Source organism: Aplysia californica, unplaced genomic scaffold (genome assembly GCF_000002075.1).
Source record: "Aplysia californica isolate F4 #8 unplaced genomic scaffold, AplCal3.0 scaffold00054, whole genome shotgun sequence".
In the NCBI taxonomy this organism is placed as follows: Eukaryota; Metazoa; Mollusca; class Gastropoda; order Aplysiida; family Aplysiidae; genus Aplysia; species Aplysia californica.
In genome coordinates this window covers 1028910-1046120 of record NW_004797324.1, presented here as the reverse complement: position 1 = coordinate 1046120, position 17211 = coordinate 1028910, and the positions used below count along the sequence as shown (strand labels likewise).

The 17211-nt window shown below is 40.4% G+C and overlaps 1 protein-coding gene across 1 annotated transcript; it reads right to left on the bottom strand.

Moving 5' to 3' along the window:
* Window positions 1-1574: 1574 nt before the first annotated feature.
* LOC101854478 (glycine-rich cell wall structural protein-like) lies at window positions 1575-11170 on the bottom strand. The gene is made up of 6 exons (XM_005092893.1): window positions 11153-11170; window positions 9147-9215; window positions 7037-7208; window positions 4192-4688; window positions 2076-2114; window positions 1575-1688 (listed from the first exon to the last, which is right to left on the bottom strand). Exons 1-6 carry the CDS (start codon window positions 11168-11170, stop codon window positions 1575-1577), a joined length of 909 nt encoding a protein of 302 aa, XP_005092950.1.
* Window positions 11171-17211: the final 6041 nt, after the last annotated feature.

The window sequence follows — 17211 nt, the reverse complement described above, 5'->3', positions numbered from 1 at the left end:
GATAGTGTCTCTGTCTGTGATAGGACGGAGCCAAAATAGGAACATTCTTGTTAAGAGTCTTTCCAAAGGACACTAAGTCATATCAAATTGAACTTTCATCCCCCCCCCCAACTTTCCAAACATAATTACGAGCCTGAGAGTCTAAGCACTAGATAACTAACGCCTATATACTTTTACAACACTTCCTGTCGTGAGAGCCATACCATTACTATTGCGGATATCTCAAGCAACAGCACAACGAGCAATGGAAAAAAACAATGCTGAGTATAAGAAAACAAGATCAACAAAAGTACCCCCCCCCAAAAAAAAAAAAAAAAAAAAAAACAAAAAAAAAAAAAAAAAAAAAAAAAAAAACCCCCCCCCCAAAAAAAAAAAAAAAAAAAAAACCAAAAAAAAAAAAACGAAAGAAAACAAGAGTAGCAGAATAACAATCAGATGTTTCCCAAATTGATACTTCGACATCAATGGAAATGAGCAGGCCACATAGTTAGAAGGAAGGATAGCAGATGAACAAAAAGATTCACTGAATAGAGAGAAAGAGCAGGAAAACGATCAAGTGGAATAGAGGAAGAAGATGGAAAGATGACACCAGAGAGCGGATGGGAACAACCTGAATACGTAGAATAGCAGAAAGAACAGAGTGGAGCTCATTGTTGGCAGGCTGCAACCTACAATGGACAGACAACGCCGAGAATGAAAGACAGCAAAATTTGAGAGAGAAGTACGTTACGTTATATGAGTTATTCAAAGTGACAATTATGAGAGAAACTGTAGCTGTAATTGAATTTTATGGGTTTACCTTCCAACTCAATTCAGCTTTCTTTGAGACGGAACCTCAGAATTTAACTTCCATCTCCTACTGGATAGAACCAAGCGTTTAAAGAGCCTTGAAATCTCTCATAAGGAACCCCAGCCCATGAACGCTCCAGTTGGGATTCGAACCAGGGCCTCTTGTACTATGGCCCAGCATGATGCTAACTGATCTAACGGCTCGAATAATCATTAGTGTGATGCTCTTTAAGTATTTGAGTAATATCCCAAAAAAGTCATGACAACAGGTATTCTTAAGTGGCTGCCAAGAGAGTATTTGTTATCTTAATTAAGAAAAAACAACAACTTCAGAGTGAAGCTATAAGTATAAAATAATATTATATATGAGCTATCTTAAGCAAAAATCGTGTTAGTTCGTACTCCTCCCTGAATCGATGTTGTCACGGGAAATAAGTTGCGCAATTCTCTAAGGAAGCGGTCGATGAGATAATGTTGGCTGAGAAAGCCGAGTTAACAACGCGCATTGCACAGATTCTTCGGTCGATGGAGAGCATAGACATTATGCTCCTAGATTGTCTATTGTCATGGCTGCCGCTCTTCACTCTCTATGAAAACTTTACTGAGATGCTTAAGCACTATATAGTCGAGTGCGAGCAGTACCTTCGCCCCTTGACCTTCATCAGGCTAAAATTGGGTCAAATAGTGAACTAAGAGACCACTATTGAATTAATTTAATTTTTTATTTTAACAAACAAAAGCGTTGGTATATTTATGTTTGCTGAAAACTCACGGGGCGTGTCAGATCAGCCAAAGAAACGCCTTCTCTTGGAGTAAATAAAGCGTCTTTTGCTGATGCCCTTTCTTCCATAGAACACAGGGCCATAGCCCGGACCGAGAAACCGTTTCCTTCCGGGAACCTGAAAGTGAAAGTAAGATTGTTTGTGACTTTAATATAATACTTTTCATTCTGGCATTTTGAATCTAATTCAGTCAAATACCCAATTGGAAGAAGCACGCTAAGTCATTAACCTGTTTACAAGTTTGTGGATTGTTCTTGTGGACGATTGGAGTGCTCCACTTATAGTTCCTACTTCTTTTCCCGGCACTAAAAATGGACATTCTCATATATATATATATATATATATATATATATATATATATATATATATGTGTGTGTGTGTGTGTGTGTGTGTGTGTGTGTGTGTGTGTGTGTGTGTGTGTGTGTGTGTGTGTGTGTGTGTTCCTCTTCTTTCAATCCAGAAAAAGTCAGTGAAAAAAACCCAACTAAACCCGAGGATACTTACCACGTATTTGACAAACGACGGTTGCCTTATTGACCGTGTCTGGAAATAGAGAAAGTGTTAATAGTAACCAGTACTTTGGTTTTGTGGGGGGGGGGTTACTTTGTTTGTTATTGTGTCTTTTTGTGGGGGAAAACAAGCATACAGAGTAGACATAACAATATATTGTTGACACCAGTACTACGGTTAGGACCAATAAGGGCTTTCCTCTTACACATAAAAATAGCAGGGGCAATTATCATTTAAAAGTAGATAATAATAGCGTGTCACTGTTTGATTTGGGCTATAGACTTGTTTATACTGTTTTCTCGGATTTTAATGTTTGGTTTTTACTTATTTTTAATAAATATTTTAAGCCCTTTCACTGCCAGACACGAGAACTGAGTGATGAAACAAGTCTTCGAGTTAAAGGGGATTCCTACTTTTTATAAATCTTATAATTTTGTAATTCATTGTAGGCTACATTTTAGTTTGATTTTTAAAGATTGGTATCGTCTTTGTCCCCTATCTACCCACAGCTCAATAACCGTCAACACTCTCAACTCTACAACGAAAGGGACAGTGGGCTGATATCGTGGAGACAACATTAGTGTTTTCAAAACATCGACCTCCCGGGCAGACTCTCAAACTGATTTTGTTGTTGTTGTTGTTGTTGTTGTTGTTGTTGTTGTTGTTGGGTAAGTCAAGAAAACCTAATTATATTACTTAACTTTAGTGAGTTCAAAAAAGACATCTACACATGAAGAAATTAAGACCAATAAATAAAAAGAAGACTAGATGCTTACATATTGTTTCGAAGATTGTCTTCTATTAACATGTGCTAGGGTAACGTAGGTGTATTGTTAGTAGGAGATATTGGTGAGGAGAGACGGATGAATGGTGGGAGAAATGGGGTATGTATATGGGGTACAATACAAGAGTTCGTTTATTCGGATTGTCCAACCAGAGAGACAGACTCGGGCCAGGCATTGAAGGAGTTAAATCCTTGCACTACCCACTTATGCAGCATACATATTTATAGCTTTAAAAAATCAGCCTAAACTGACCCTTACACAATATTAAGAATACATTACGTTAAGAGAGCCCAAATACGGTCACTCAAAGCACACAGAGGAGACGTGAGTCTTACGTCGCCACAGCAGTGAAAGGATATTAATTAGACGTTTCTACGCCCCCATCTATGCACTTAGATTATTTAGGAGACGAGTGTCGGGCCTTCTTCTCATGCCCAACCTGGAATAAGAGATACAACGTCTCAGCAGGAGGGCTTAGATACTAGACAACGATACTAGACAACAATTCCCCCATCACTGTAATCAAATTCACGTCATCTGCATACGGTAGCGAAATGTCTCACCGCTACACCACAGACGCCGAGGCTTTTTCTACATTGACAGGTTAATGATTGATCAGTAGATGCTTGGGTTGAATGTCTAAGATCAAGTTGACAAAAGTTAACCAAGTGTGTGATTGATTGATCGGTCAATACGTAGATGAATATGTCAATCGCTACCTCGGAATTACAAAGTTCTATCTGACATTTGTAGCCGTTTAGAGTTACTACGACCACGAGGTCGGATTCTCTCTGCTCTATCAAAACTGTAAGATTATTCTGAGTCGTTATCTAGATATTTAAAGAATAGCATTTGAAAAACTTGACATGCTGTAAAACTCAAAATCTTTGACGACAATTTTCTCAAAGCTAGGAACTGAGCAGATATAACTTTGTTACTCTGAGGTAGCAAAATGTATAGATACAATAGAATAAGTAAGTGAGCGAAGGTTCGAAGAAACGAGAGTTACGTGAGTGAGTTAGTCAGAAACTCTGTCAGTTACTTAGTCAGTCATTTAGTCAGTCATTTAGTCAGTCATTCAGTCAGTCAATCAGTCAGTCAATCAGTCAGTCAATTTGTTGGAGAGTCTGCTATTGGGTGGCATCTTATTGTAACACTTTAAAAATGCATATTTCCCTACTCATAATAATATACTATAATATAATATATGCCATTATTAGTCTTCATACTGACTACATGCGTTGTCTCAGTGAAGTCAAAAACGATGTTACCTATGAAGAAAAAAGAATGATATGATAAGTAAGAGAACAACACATTGTACTTACCGACACGTTTCCTCCTTTGATGACAATGTTGGCCCCACCCCCTACAGCCACAGCCCGGCCTCCTCCGCCCCCTCCCCCTCCTCCTCCTATCAATCTTAACCCTCCTCCCAGCCCTCCTCCGATTCCTACCAAACCTCCTCCTATTCCTCCTAACCCTCCTCCGATTCCTCCAATTCCGCCTATTCCTCCTATGCCTCCTATACCACCTCCTATTCCTCCTCCTAACCCTCCTCCTAACCCACCTCCTAACCCACCTCCTATTCCTCCTCCTAATCCTCCTCCTCCCTGACCTCCAACGTCCACTACAGTGACCACATTATTGCCTCCTCCCCCGGCTCCCAGACCCCCGAGTCCTCCCATGACTGGAACCCCGCCCACTCCACCTGCTATCCCACCGATTACCCCACCGCCTATACCACCAGCTACACCACCTACCACCCCGGTTCCAATCCCAGCTCCTCCACCCACAACACCGATGTTCCCAGTATTTCCGACAACTGAAAAGTAGAGAAGATAAGATACATTGTTCATTCAGTGGCGAAGCGACTGTATAATCAAATAATCACTGCTGCCCTTCCTAATTTTGAAACATTGTCGCAGTCAAATTCACCTCTAGACGTAAGCCTCATAAATTAAAAGTAAAAAGACGTTCATAATCTCCAACGAACAATAGACTATGCCAAACCTTTAATACCGTTTCATTGCCACAGAAATAGCCTGTTCACCCCTATCGGGCCACTCCATAAGCAGTCTCAAGCTTTGATTAAGTAAGCTTAAAGTGAGGCTGGAAGAGTCTACCAATAGAGTTAAAGGGAACATGTGCATAGCAGTCAAAACTGTTTCATTGCCACATATACCCTGTTCACCCCTTTCGAGCCACAGTTATAAGCAGCCACACACGCTGATTAAGTAAGCTAACTATTACACTGGTCGAGTCTACCTCACAGATGTGAAGGGAACTAACTCCTAATAATATATTGACTGCTGCGAGTGCGTGTTTTTTTCCTCGACTTTTTAACGTCCTATAATCAGATCATGACCTCGATTATGACACCGGCTCCTGGCCGCGAGAAAAGATAGACAAAAACAGCCAAATGTGAAATAATAAATTAATAATTGGCATGCTCTACCAAAGTGTTTAGACTGTCTGGTATAACCTGCCATTGTAGTACTGACATCTCTGCTTCTTTCCTTGGTGTTCGTGTATTCAAATCTTAAGTTAAATTCACGGTTAGTTAGAATAAATATTTAATTAAATGTTTTCCCGATTATTTTAGCGGTTGAATATGCATACGACATGAATTCAGATTTGTTTTCATTCACAACTCAATGTTGCCGCCTCCAGTAAGATTCTTGTGACGTGTGTGAGTGTGATATCTCCAGGCCCTCTCTGGTCCCATCTCACTTTGATTACCCTGTCAAACAAGTCAGTCTTAGCCCCTGGTTCATGTAGTTATGTAGTTATTTTACACATTCATCAACGTCATTTAGAAAACGAGGTGCTACGGTCTTGCCTGTAAGAGCAGACCCGGATTTGATTTTAAAAAATCAAAAACAGCAATCTAGCAAGCGGTCAGAGATATTCTATAACATGTCTTTCCCTTGCTGGAATCAAACTCAAGACACGCTCCTACCCGTTACACCAAAGATGCCATAGAGAAAAGAAAACGTGAATTTAAAAAAATATTAAATCCACATCAAAAGAAAAAATGGGAGGGGGGTGTGCGTAATTTGATTAAAGAGGATGCGCAAGAGACAAAACATGGGGAAAGAAAAAGAGAACATGATGAAGAGAGCCGGAGGAGGGATAGGAAAGAAAATGAGAAAGTGATAGAGAGAGGTTGGGAGAGGGATAAAGAGAAGGAGGAAGAGTTAGAAAGAAAGAGATGGAGAGAGAGAGAGAAAAAGAGAGAGGGAGAGAGGATTGCCTATGGATTAAATGCTTATTGCATGCAAAGTGCGCGTGTTTATGTGTGTGTATGTAATTATGCATGTGTGTTTGTTTTCTTTGCACCCACATAGACACAGTTATAGATGATGAGCTATTCGACCCTGCCTACCAGGTCCAATTCGGGCTTACAAGTAAACAGACAAAGGGAATGAATGTTGAAACTGTCCAAGATAAGCGTCCGATGTCGAGGAGAAAAGAGATTGTCTTAGACAGGTGGACGCCTTGGATCATTGAAGGAGAGAAAAGACTTTAACAGGTCGGCGCATAGGACAGAGTCATTATGCAGCTGATTGTTTGGACAGTGTCGTTAAGGCAAGCTTAACTGTTCTAAAATTAAATAGAAAAAAGAACTTGCCTACACGGCAACAGCTCTCGTGTCTTCTAGGTGCAACGATGAAGTACCTTATCATTACCCAACACATGTTTTTGGGCTGTTGGTTGTAGCATTAAACATTAACGATGAATAAAAACATACCAAGAAGACCAAGGAATTTTTAAATTTGAAAAAAAAACCGTTATGAAAATTACATTTCGGAACATCCCTGAAATGTGACCTTGTCTGTTTTGTTCTTTTTTTCTGTAGTCTTCAGTCAGGTGTAAGTTTCTACTTAAGTCCTGTGGGATGTTGTACCCCTCTCAGTTCAGTTCACCCTTACAGGCAGAGTCGAGGCCCACCTCCTAAATTGTAGGGTGAAAATAAGGGGTAGTGGGAGGGCGATAGAAGTGTGTAGTGGAAAGGAGAGGTGGGAGGGCGACAGAAAGGAAGAGAGGGGGGGAGGAAAGGTAAACGAGGGAGAAGACAGGAGATGGGAACTTAAAAAAACATTTAAATACAACAAACAAACAAACACAACAAACAAACAAACAAACAGAAATAAATCAAAAGCAACGTACGTCCTGTTTTGGCGAAGACTAGGTCTGTGTCGTCCCGATCAAGGAAGACTCCAGTACCCAGACCAGGGACGTTTGTGAGTCCTGCTCCTCCCAAACCCTTCACACTAGCCGCCAACACTCTGGTCTCGTCAGCGCGCACGTGAGTTGTGAGGTAGAGGAAGGGGATGAGTACCTGTGGACGTGGGTAAAAGAGAGTAAGTGCGGTGAAGGTGAGGATGGGGATATGGGGTTGGGTGAAGGTGAGGGTGGGGGTATGGGGTTGGGGGAAGAAGAGGGTGGTTGAATGAGGTTAGGTGAGTGGGCAGTAACGGTGGGGGTGAGATATAGAGAGAAGAGGAGTTGGTTGAAAGAGATGTGGTAAGAGAGACAACCTAGGGGTGGGGGTCTGGGGTGGGTGGGGTAGGGGAGATTGAAAAAATAGGGGTGGGAAGACGATAGAAGAAGAGAGAGGGGGAAAGGAAAGAGATGGGGTGGGGGAGGGGGGCTGGAGATCGACAGGAGAGAAAGACAAAGCGATATAATATTATTGAGAAGGAGATAGATAGAGGGGGGAGGGAAGAGGAGAGAGACAGGGGGGGGGGGGTGGAAAGATAAAGGGGATAGTGATAGAGTATCAGGAAGTGGGAGAGAAGGGGCGCATTCAGGGATAAAATAATTTGTTCGGTGTGTATATGAGTTGCGTTAAAACTGTACCTCACAAAAAACCTAGGTCTCGCAAAATTTGAACCGAGTTCAGCCTTTGTGTCGAATCAGCCTTGATCAGTTCCTCGGTATTGGTATAATATGTTAATGCTCTAACGTCATGTTTAACACAGTAACGTTTTTTAGAAGCTCCGAATTTAGCGTTGATTAAAAGAAAGGATGGGACCAAGCCAAATGGGTTTCGAACCCTAAAAATTGAACAAAACGATCCAAGTTCAGAACTTCCCAGTGCGGATTCAAACATGTACCATCCGCTCGGTAGACCTACATGATAAAATCCTGATCACGGTGTGCCTGCCAGAGCAGCGTAAAATTCACATGTATATTATTATGTACTAAATCACAGTTTGTCTGCTAAACGCTGAAGTTTCAAGCAGATATTTCAGGGTTTTTTGTTGTTTTTATTTTATAGTAGAGGGTTTCACGGCGCTCACAACTGCATAAGGTCATATGAGCGCCAAGGGGTGGGTGTCAACAGAGAAGTCTTTACAAGGAATCAGACTTAGACTGTTCACCTCTCTAGCTTCAACAGCACAAGGTCTACTTCGACTATCAAGGCACCCCAAAATAGCAGGTCACAAGAGAGTGACAAACATACAAAAGAAGTAGAGGAAAATTACAATAGTAAGGATCAGGAAAGAGAAAGCAACAGTACCCTGTTGTAGACCAGGTACAGTTATGAGCGTCACATGAGTCAGCCCATTTACAATTCTACTATGCTTGAAAGAGAAATGTCCCCCCTTTGGAAATGGCTTAAAGACATTTCAGTCAGTGGCACTGCCCCGGGGGGTATTTCAGTTTTATTTAAATAGAAAAAAATCCAACTGTTCAAGCATTCATTTAGATGAAGGAGCGTTTTACTGGTTCACAAGAGAAAGAGACAAATGAATTTTTTAAAGATTTAGGGAAAAACATATGTTCGTTGTTTTCAAAAACATTTTCGAAAAAAAAAATATTTATCACTAATTTCTATAATGATCCGGGGCAGAAACTTACCTTGAACATTATGTGTGTGTGTTTATTGCTGAACTCCACGAATTTCGAGGGAAAAAACAGCCCTCGGGAAATCACATGAAAAAGCCTTGATAATGTCAAAGGGGAAACAGTTAAGGAAAAACGCAAAGGTAAGCTCTCGTACATGTGTATCTTCTTCTTTCAGGCTGGGCATGTAGGTACCAGTAAAAGTGACTCTCTACACTATCATTCACACGCTTAGAATGTTTTTATACTTTCCACTGACCCTAGAAAACGTTTATACATATTGGGATGCATAAACACAATGTACCCCCCCCCCCCACCAAAAAAAAAGTGTGTGGATTTTATGGGAAGGTGTAAATGCTAATTTGTACCTTACAAGGGTTTTTTGGGTATACTTTTTCTGTATGCGACAAGTAAGCCGAGTTCTTACGTGTATCCTTGGATCCATGGAGAACTGACTAGGGGGAGGGGAAGGGGGGTCCTCCAGATGTGTCTCTGTCTACAAGCCATATCCATTGGGAAATAAGTCACTTTTACTTTGATTTTTTCAAGTCAGACATGGAAAGTTATTCTGGGTCGAGAACTCAATTCCTCTGTGAGGAACATCTTTCTTTATAGGTGTTGTCTTTGATCAAAATGGGTACAACAACACCAGAAGGTGGCGTGGGTAGAAAAAAAGAGATCCCATTTCCTGCATTTGCATGTTCATATTCATCATGTACTTTAGTCTGGCTATTTCGTAGTGTAATAGCGTGTGCGATACTTCAAATGCCTCCTGATCGTCAACATATTTCTTATAAATATGCAATATACAAAAAAAACGCGCCTTCCCATCGTCTGCCGTTACAAGGAGGCAGAGATCATTGTTGGTGTTGCTGCTGGGGTTAGGTGCAAGAAACATCTCCGAAACGTCTTCTATGACAAACCGAACGACACATAGCAACGTAAGATCAGAGCTATCGATCACTTGGAATGTTGCTGAGAGGTCTCTTTTGTCATGCACGTCTCGCCTGGTCGCTTTCTAGGTCGTCTTATCTTCCTTCCTAGATGAACAAGGCAATTTGACTGACTTTTAAATGCCCAAGAAAGCACTTCGTTTTCTACTCTTACACTCAAATTTTAATGTATGACTTTTGAGTATTAACAAACGACCTTCAGGCCGTATGCATAATATAACAGCTATGCGTTGTCGGTGAGCATACCCCAGTGAAAAAATAGTATGTATTTTATGGAGTAAAAAGTATTCAAACAAGACTGTTTTATAAACAGAGAAACAGTGTGCGGACTTTTTGAAAAATTTTTCTTGTGGCGTCAGTGATCTAGTAGTAAGGCTGTTGGACTCACCACCGACAGGTCGTGGTTTCAAACCCCATCACGGATCCGACCGTGAGTCTTTGGAGAAATCAGTTTACACAAATGTCCCTTATTCATCAAGGTGGGAACAGATTACGAGTAATGACAGAGATCCGAAAGATCATGCCGGCCTGTTCGTGTGTCAGTGCTTAATTGGCTGCGTGAATTGGATGTTTCACGGAAAACCGAGAATGTTCCTGAGTGTTGTGGGATCTGCTTGAGTGATAAAATAATTCAAAAAAAGTATAGAGCTGGTTGTTGAGAGGTTATGACATGCACAATACAAATGTATGCTATTTATTGTTTTTATTATTATTATTATTACTAGTAGTAGTAGTAGTAGTAGTAGTAGTAGTAGTAGTAGTAGTAGTAGTAGTAGCAAAAAGGTGGAGACGAAAGCAAACGACAGAAAACGGTTCGAGAGCATGAAAGGAGGTGAAACGAGAAAACGTCAGGGAAGAAAATTTTCCGTCACTGTCAGGTTACGAACCAGGAACCTATTGAATGAGAGGTGAACACTGTGCCTCTAGACGTCAAGAGCCGCCTACTATCATTTTTCTTGGAATGGCACTGATATTCACAATCTTCTCTTTTAACATAATATTTTATTTAAGGTTTCGGACTAATAATAAAAGGGAACTCTTAAAGTTGGAAACAGAAGTATGTTGGTGCAGTTATCTTCCCAAAACAATATTTTTCATTTAGATCTACTGAACATTGGTTATAAGCCCTATATGCATTTTTATAAGAATTTAGTTTCAGAAACTCCTTTTATCGATATTTCGCTTTCTAATTGAAGGATGCGGTGGTGGAGCGGTTAGTGCGCTTGTCTCCGAAACGGAAAGTCCAGGTTCGAGCCTCGGTTCAGACACGGGTCTTTTTTCGCCCCCCCCCCCCTCTTGCCCACCCAGCAGTAACGGGTACCTGACTTCGAGTTGGGGAAGTAAAGGCGGCGCTGAAAGGAACTGGCCACCTTACAACAATGTACCGAACGCCCAGGACGTTGTCTCACTAACAAACAATCCCCAATGTCGGATGCGGGAAAAATTACTTTAATTAAAGTGTAAAAAATACATAACTCACCTTCAGTGGAGCAAACATTTTATATTGCCTCCTGTGATTTTCGCGGGAATGCATGGTTAACAGAATATAGTCCTGTAATGAATCCCTTGCACTATACTTCGAATTTTTTTTAAAAATATTAAAAACTAGTGAAAGTAACTGCATAGAATTCACCGGGTTTTCAAGCAAATCTAGAGGCCTTACAAATGAGAACAAAGTTCCCTCCGTCGGCCACTCATCTGCTCAATAATTAGTCATCTTTCCAACTGCACGTTTTATATTGCCCTTTTCACAGTCTGGCAAACACCCCGTGGGCATGGAAAGTACAAACATCAAAAGTATTGAAAGAGAATTTGTTCCGTTTGGAATGTCGATAACTTTTCGTTTTTGATTTAATCTACCGCCTGTCAATCTGTGTTTCACAGTAACCCCTTGTACTTCTCTCTTTGAATATTGCTTTTGATTACTGTCAGATTTTTGTTACAAACAGCAATAAGACTTCGAAAATGTGTTTGAATATACAGAGTGTTTCAGTTTCGCTTTAAGAGGTCTGATACCTTAGACCAGGACAGAACTCATCGCTGGCTCAGTGATTGACAGGGACGGGGACATAAATTATGGTTCGTCTTGTCCTGAATAATGATGCACCTGTGTCCGAGCTGTCCCTCCTGTCAGCCGGACACCAGCGGAACACGAACAGAGAGCGAAGAGTTGGCCGTTAGACTAACCTACAATTCTCAAGCTGAGAAGTGGAGAAGGAAATGGCACGGGGCGTGTCAAGAAAAGCAATAACAACTTTTTTGTTTTTTTGGAATTTTTCAGGGACGTCTACTTGTTTTCATTTTTTAAAAAGTTTTTTTGTTTTGTTTTGTTCTGTCTTTTATTTTTTGTTTCAGTCAGCAGTCTCTGATGTTGGCCTGGAGGTTTGATTTGCATGTTTTGGGCCTTCTTTTGTTGTTTTTGCCAAAGTAATTCTTTTTAATGATTAGTGTCTTCATATGAACATGGATATATCCCTGTCCTCTGTCAACTTTCATTGTCTGTGTGTGTGTGGGGAGGGGGGGGGGTGCAGGAAGAGAATAAAGGGTATGTAAGTGAATTTTAAGAAAAGAAAGAAAGAAAAGAAGAAAGAAAAAAGAAAGAAAGAAAGAATAGATAGACAGAAAAATAGATAGATAGATAGATAGATAGATAGATAGATAGATAGATAGATAGATAGATAGATAGATAGATAGATAGATAGATAGATAGATAGATAGATAGATAGATAGATAGATAGATAGAAGCAGATTTTTAGACGGTGCCCATTTATTGTAGGTTCGTGTCTTTTTTGTTGATATTGTTAGGTTGTTGTTATAGTTTTTGTTTTTGTTTGTTTTTTTGTTGTTGTTGTTGGGGGGGTTTTTGTTTGTTTGTTTTTTGGTCACTGTTTTTTTGTTTTTTTTTAGGGGCTGGAGTGGAAGGTCATTTAAAAAGTAGAGGGGGTAGGGGCGACGGAGGACGGCGTCCATTAATTTTCTGGACTGTTCAACGAAAGACAGCTATGCAGAAGACATACGGAGTGCGATGAAACTATTAATGCCACACCTATGTCAGAAATGTTGTAGCATTTTGCGGCCTCCCTGTCCGCGTGAGGGTGGGGCACTGTCCGTCAGTTCGACATAAACCTGTTTTTTGACCTTCTTAGAGCCAAGGAAAATAAGAAAAACTAAGAGGGAAAGAGACTAGGTGAGAGCTCTTGACAGACAGACATATTTGGAGAAAGAGAGAAAGACGGAGAGAGGGGGGAGGGCAGGGTGTGTGTGAGTGTGTGTGTGTGTGTGTGTGTGTGTGTGTGTGTGTGTGTGTGTGTGTGAGAGAGAGAGAGAGAGAGAGAGAGAGAGAGAGAGAGAGAGAGAGAAAGAGAGAGTGAAACTAATAGATCTAGAGAGAAGTAGAGATTGAGAGAAGGAAAGTAGGAAAGGCAGTCAGAGATAGAGACATAATATCTAAATCTGACAAAAAGCAAGCACAAACCAAGAAAGGAACTCTTTAGGAGAGATAGAAGAAGAGAACGAAAGAGAGGAAGAGGGAGATAAATAGAAAACTACAGATATAGAGGGAAAGAAATGCGAAAGAAGGGAGAGAGAGAAACAGATAGAAAAAGAAAAAGGCATATTAATTGACAGACAAGCAAAAGGTAAATCGCGAGACGAACATTCTTTAGAAGAGACAGAAGAGGAACGCTAAGAAGGGGAAGGGAGAGAAAGAAAGAAACAGAGAGATATAGGGAGACGGAGAGGTGTAAAGAAGGAGAGACAGACAGACAAAAATAGAGACATACCTATTGAATGACAAGCAATACGTAAACAAAGAGATGGACGTTTACTCTTTAGGAGAGACAGTAGAATAGAGCGAAAAAGAGGAAGAGAGAAGTAGAGAGAAACAGTCAGATATAGAGAAATGGAGAGATCAAGATAATGAAAGATGGAAAGAATAGTCAGAGATAAAGACACACCTATTGACAGACCAGCAAAGCGCAAACTTACAGACGAACTTTCACACTCTATTTGCTTGATTTTCTAGTTACGTCGATTTCTGAATACACTGTGGCACTACGTTTGTTGTTTTATTCCCGCGTGCGTGAGATATTTTTACAAAGAGAGTCTCTTTCTGTTGCCAGAATTTACCATCTTACTGAGCCTGGGCTGGTCCTTAAAGACAGGATCGAAACAGCCTGTCTCCTACGTTATCCAATATATATATATATATCGATTGGGAATGAAATATTTACAATCTACTTGATTTTGTGTTAGGTCGCTAAACCAATGACGCCACAACCACAGACTCTGGAGTCAAGACTAAGTACGACAAATAAACATTATGTTTCAAGAATGACTTGAATGCATCAAGATTAACTTGAGGTGAAATCAATATTAGCCCTCCACATTTGGAACTCACTTGGTCCACTACACATATCCGGGGTTTCCATTCTCTTGGGGGTGGGGGGGGGGAGACACAAAATTGGGTTGCTGGGACGTCATGAAAAAAACTATGGACGCGTTTGGAAAATGAGAACAGGAAAAAAGAGTGGGAATTGGGGGGGGGGCACAGTATGTGCTTTTCCACAGTTTGAAATAACAGTCTCAAACAGGTGTGTGAATCTTTTCTGCAGGTCGCCTTGCGGGCGTTGACATGGCATACAGACACCTCACTGTGCTACAACCGTAGCTTCTCTAATGACGAATGAGAAAAGTATGTAGTTGTATAGAGGTCATTATCCACGAAGCCTGTTTCCACCCGGTAGTTAGGGAACACATTGCGGAACTAATCAGGAAAAGGTAGACAAGAATTAACCCTCGCATTGCCAGGTCTTCTCCCCAATAGTACCTATTAGCTGGAGGAAAGTCTCGGGCTGATCGCTGAATGGATTAACTTTTGGTATACGGCGAGCCAGTTCAGATGGCGCAAAACCTCGAACTGTTATATAGTCAAAAGAAAAATCTTCGAAAACTTAGCAAACTTACTTCATTTCTGATGAAACTGTATGTTTATTACAAAAATAATTCATTTCTTCTCAGTTTGATGTTTTTTAAAATATAATATTATGCAAATATGTTAAACAGGAGTGGAGTAGGAGGGAATTTTGTAATGTTGAAAAATTGAATGACAAAAGTGGTTGCGCCCAAAGGTGCCAAAGATAGAATAGCCTTCCGTATTCTAAGAGTTAATGTGCACATTATGGAAACCTAGGATTAGTTTGACTCCCATGAGAGTTTTGTTTTGGGGTTTTTTGTGTGTTTTCTAGTCTTCTTTTTTTCTCTTTTTTCTTTTTTTTTTGACAGCCGGAACATTGTATCCTTTCAAGTAGAGGTTAGTCTTTGAAGACAGGGTCAAAGCAGTCGCTTATACTTACATGCTCTGACTTAGGGTCGATGGGGTTGTAACAACTTTTACTCGTACAATGACATATATTTTACTCAGCTGCTTGCCATCGTTCTCTGTAAAGATAACTTTCAGAGATGTGTTTGTAAAGGGTAACGCCCGTACATGTTTGAAATGCTGGAAAATTCCTGCAAATACTTTACCCCTCCGTCCGTTTCTTATCTAAAATTGTCTCCTTTCACCTCCTTTCCTGCTCTCCAGCAATGTTCTGTCATTTGCTTTCGCCTCCACTTTTTGCCCGTTCTCCCTCACCTTCTTTGCCCCCTCCTCTGGACTCCTGATGCTTTCTGCAACCTCTCTACTGCTACACCTTGGCTCTTTCGTACTGCTGTCTTTCAGCCACACCCTTGATCTTTTGGTAGGAAATATCTACACTTAGCTTTCTCGAACAAGGACGAAATCCCTTGGTTGTCCAAAATCGATATGAGTAAGCTTCGGCCGTCACCCACGAAAAATTCAAAATTTCCAAACAACTGAAAATGTTCAATATATATTGTGCGCTCATGTGACCGTATGCAGTTGCGAGCGCCGGAAAACATTTACTAAGAAAAAAAAAAGGGGGGGGGTTAACTGATTTAAAGTGTAAATCATGACATGTGGTCCCTGAGCCAAATATGCAATAGGGATGAGCGAAAAAAAATGTGTTTCATGTTAACGTTAAGTTGGAATTTTTGTCTAAGGCATGAATCAGACCATGAAAGACATTGCCATGTACTTTTTACACAAATAGTTTTGGAAACAAGGACCGTGTTGTAAGTACACAACATTTTTGACGCCGCTTGTTAAGCAACGAAAAGGCCCGTCGTCTCGAAGAGAGTACTCTTTGATCCTGCAACTAGCAAAGAGAAATGAAGATTATTGTCATTTAAAAAGCTCAAAGTCCAACTTAAAGGGAATCAAAAACTATTTCTAAACACTGTTTATTACTCGTGTTTAATGGACAGACCAAAGAGGTGTAGTTGCTTTATAGATTCAAAGGCGTTTTCAACACTAAAAAGTTATTTAACAGGATGGACTTCCAAATTTCACTTTCATATCTGAAACGTGGAATATCTGGAGGCGTCATCTATGATTTCCCGGTTGCATGCAGTCGTTGCTCATTCTGCAATACACGTACCAAGGCCAGTCCATGCTTTAATGATGTCCGCCCATGCTACCTTTGTCTGCCCCTCGCTCTCCAGTCCCACATCCTTCCTTCAAACACCTTTTCAACAGTGGTCTGGTGTCGTTTTAAGTGGCCAAGTATTAATGTTTTTCTGCATTTTATTTTATTTGTCAGGGTTTGTCTTGTGTGGTGAATTGACACGCCTTATTGTTAGTCTCGTTTGCTTTCCAGCTAATTCTGGCCACTTTACATCTAAAACGCACTTATTTTGTTTTCTTCTTTCTTTATTAAATCCAAGCCTCAGCACCATGAAAGGAATAGTATTCCCCATTTTTCCTTCGTAAAGGGGGGGGGGGGGGGGGCTACACCCCCAAAATCAAAATTCGGCTCAAAATCAAGGAATTTGAGTTGTAGGCATTTTTAGCTTCCTCATCCTCTCCTACAACTATTTCATGGCAAAAGAACCCCCCAAAACCGTATTTTTTCCCATACTGGGCATGTTTGTAACCGCCATTTCCTCATAAAGTCAGTATTTTATTTTTCTTTATCGGCCGTTTTCTCAAAATGCGACTTCTCTCTATACTTTTTTGAATAACTCCACCATTTTTCATCCAATCTTCATGAAATTTTCACAGAATGAAGAGAAGAGGTAATACTAAATATTTGTCTGTTGAATTTTTGATATATGCAATAGATTTTTGTTGGTGGTGTCTGGAGTGTGGATTTTCATGGATTTTTCGCAAACGTGAATGCTACCTCAGGAAAAAATTCATTAAAAATGTTCTAATTCGATTAGGAAAAAAACAACAGGCAAATTTTTAGATCAAATGTTTGTGAACACGCATGCAAAAAACTATCAATTTCCATGAGCGATAAGTGCGGTATTCATTACGTAAGACATGTCAATAAAATCCAATATGGCGGCGTATCCATGGAAACGAAACTGTTTTCTCAAATTTGATTGCAGATTTTAAGACTCCTTACTATGCTTGTTATATGTGTAAAATGTGGTAAAATTCGGTCCAGTAATAAGCGAGATAGCCTCCAGGTG

What these genes read in the sequence shown, in the direction of transcription:
- LOC101854478 (XM_005092893.1), bottom strand. An exon ending in AGTCTTCGCCAAAACAGGAC is followed by an intron (nt 4,689 to 7,036) that starts GTACGTTGCTTT and finishes TCTACTTTTCAG; the next exon opens with TTGTCGGAAATACTGGGAAC. An exon ending in TCAAAGGAGGAAACGTGTCG is followed by an intron (nt 2,115 to 4,191) that starts GTAAGTACAATG and finishes CTCTATTTCCAG; the next exon opens with ACACGGTCAATAAGGCAACC.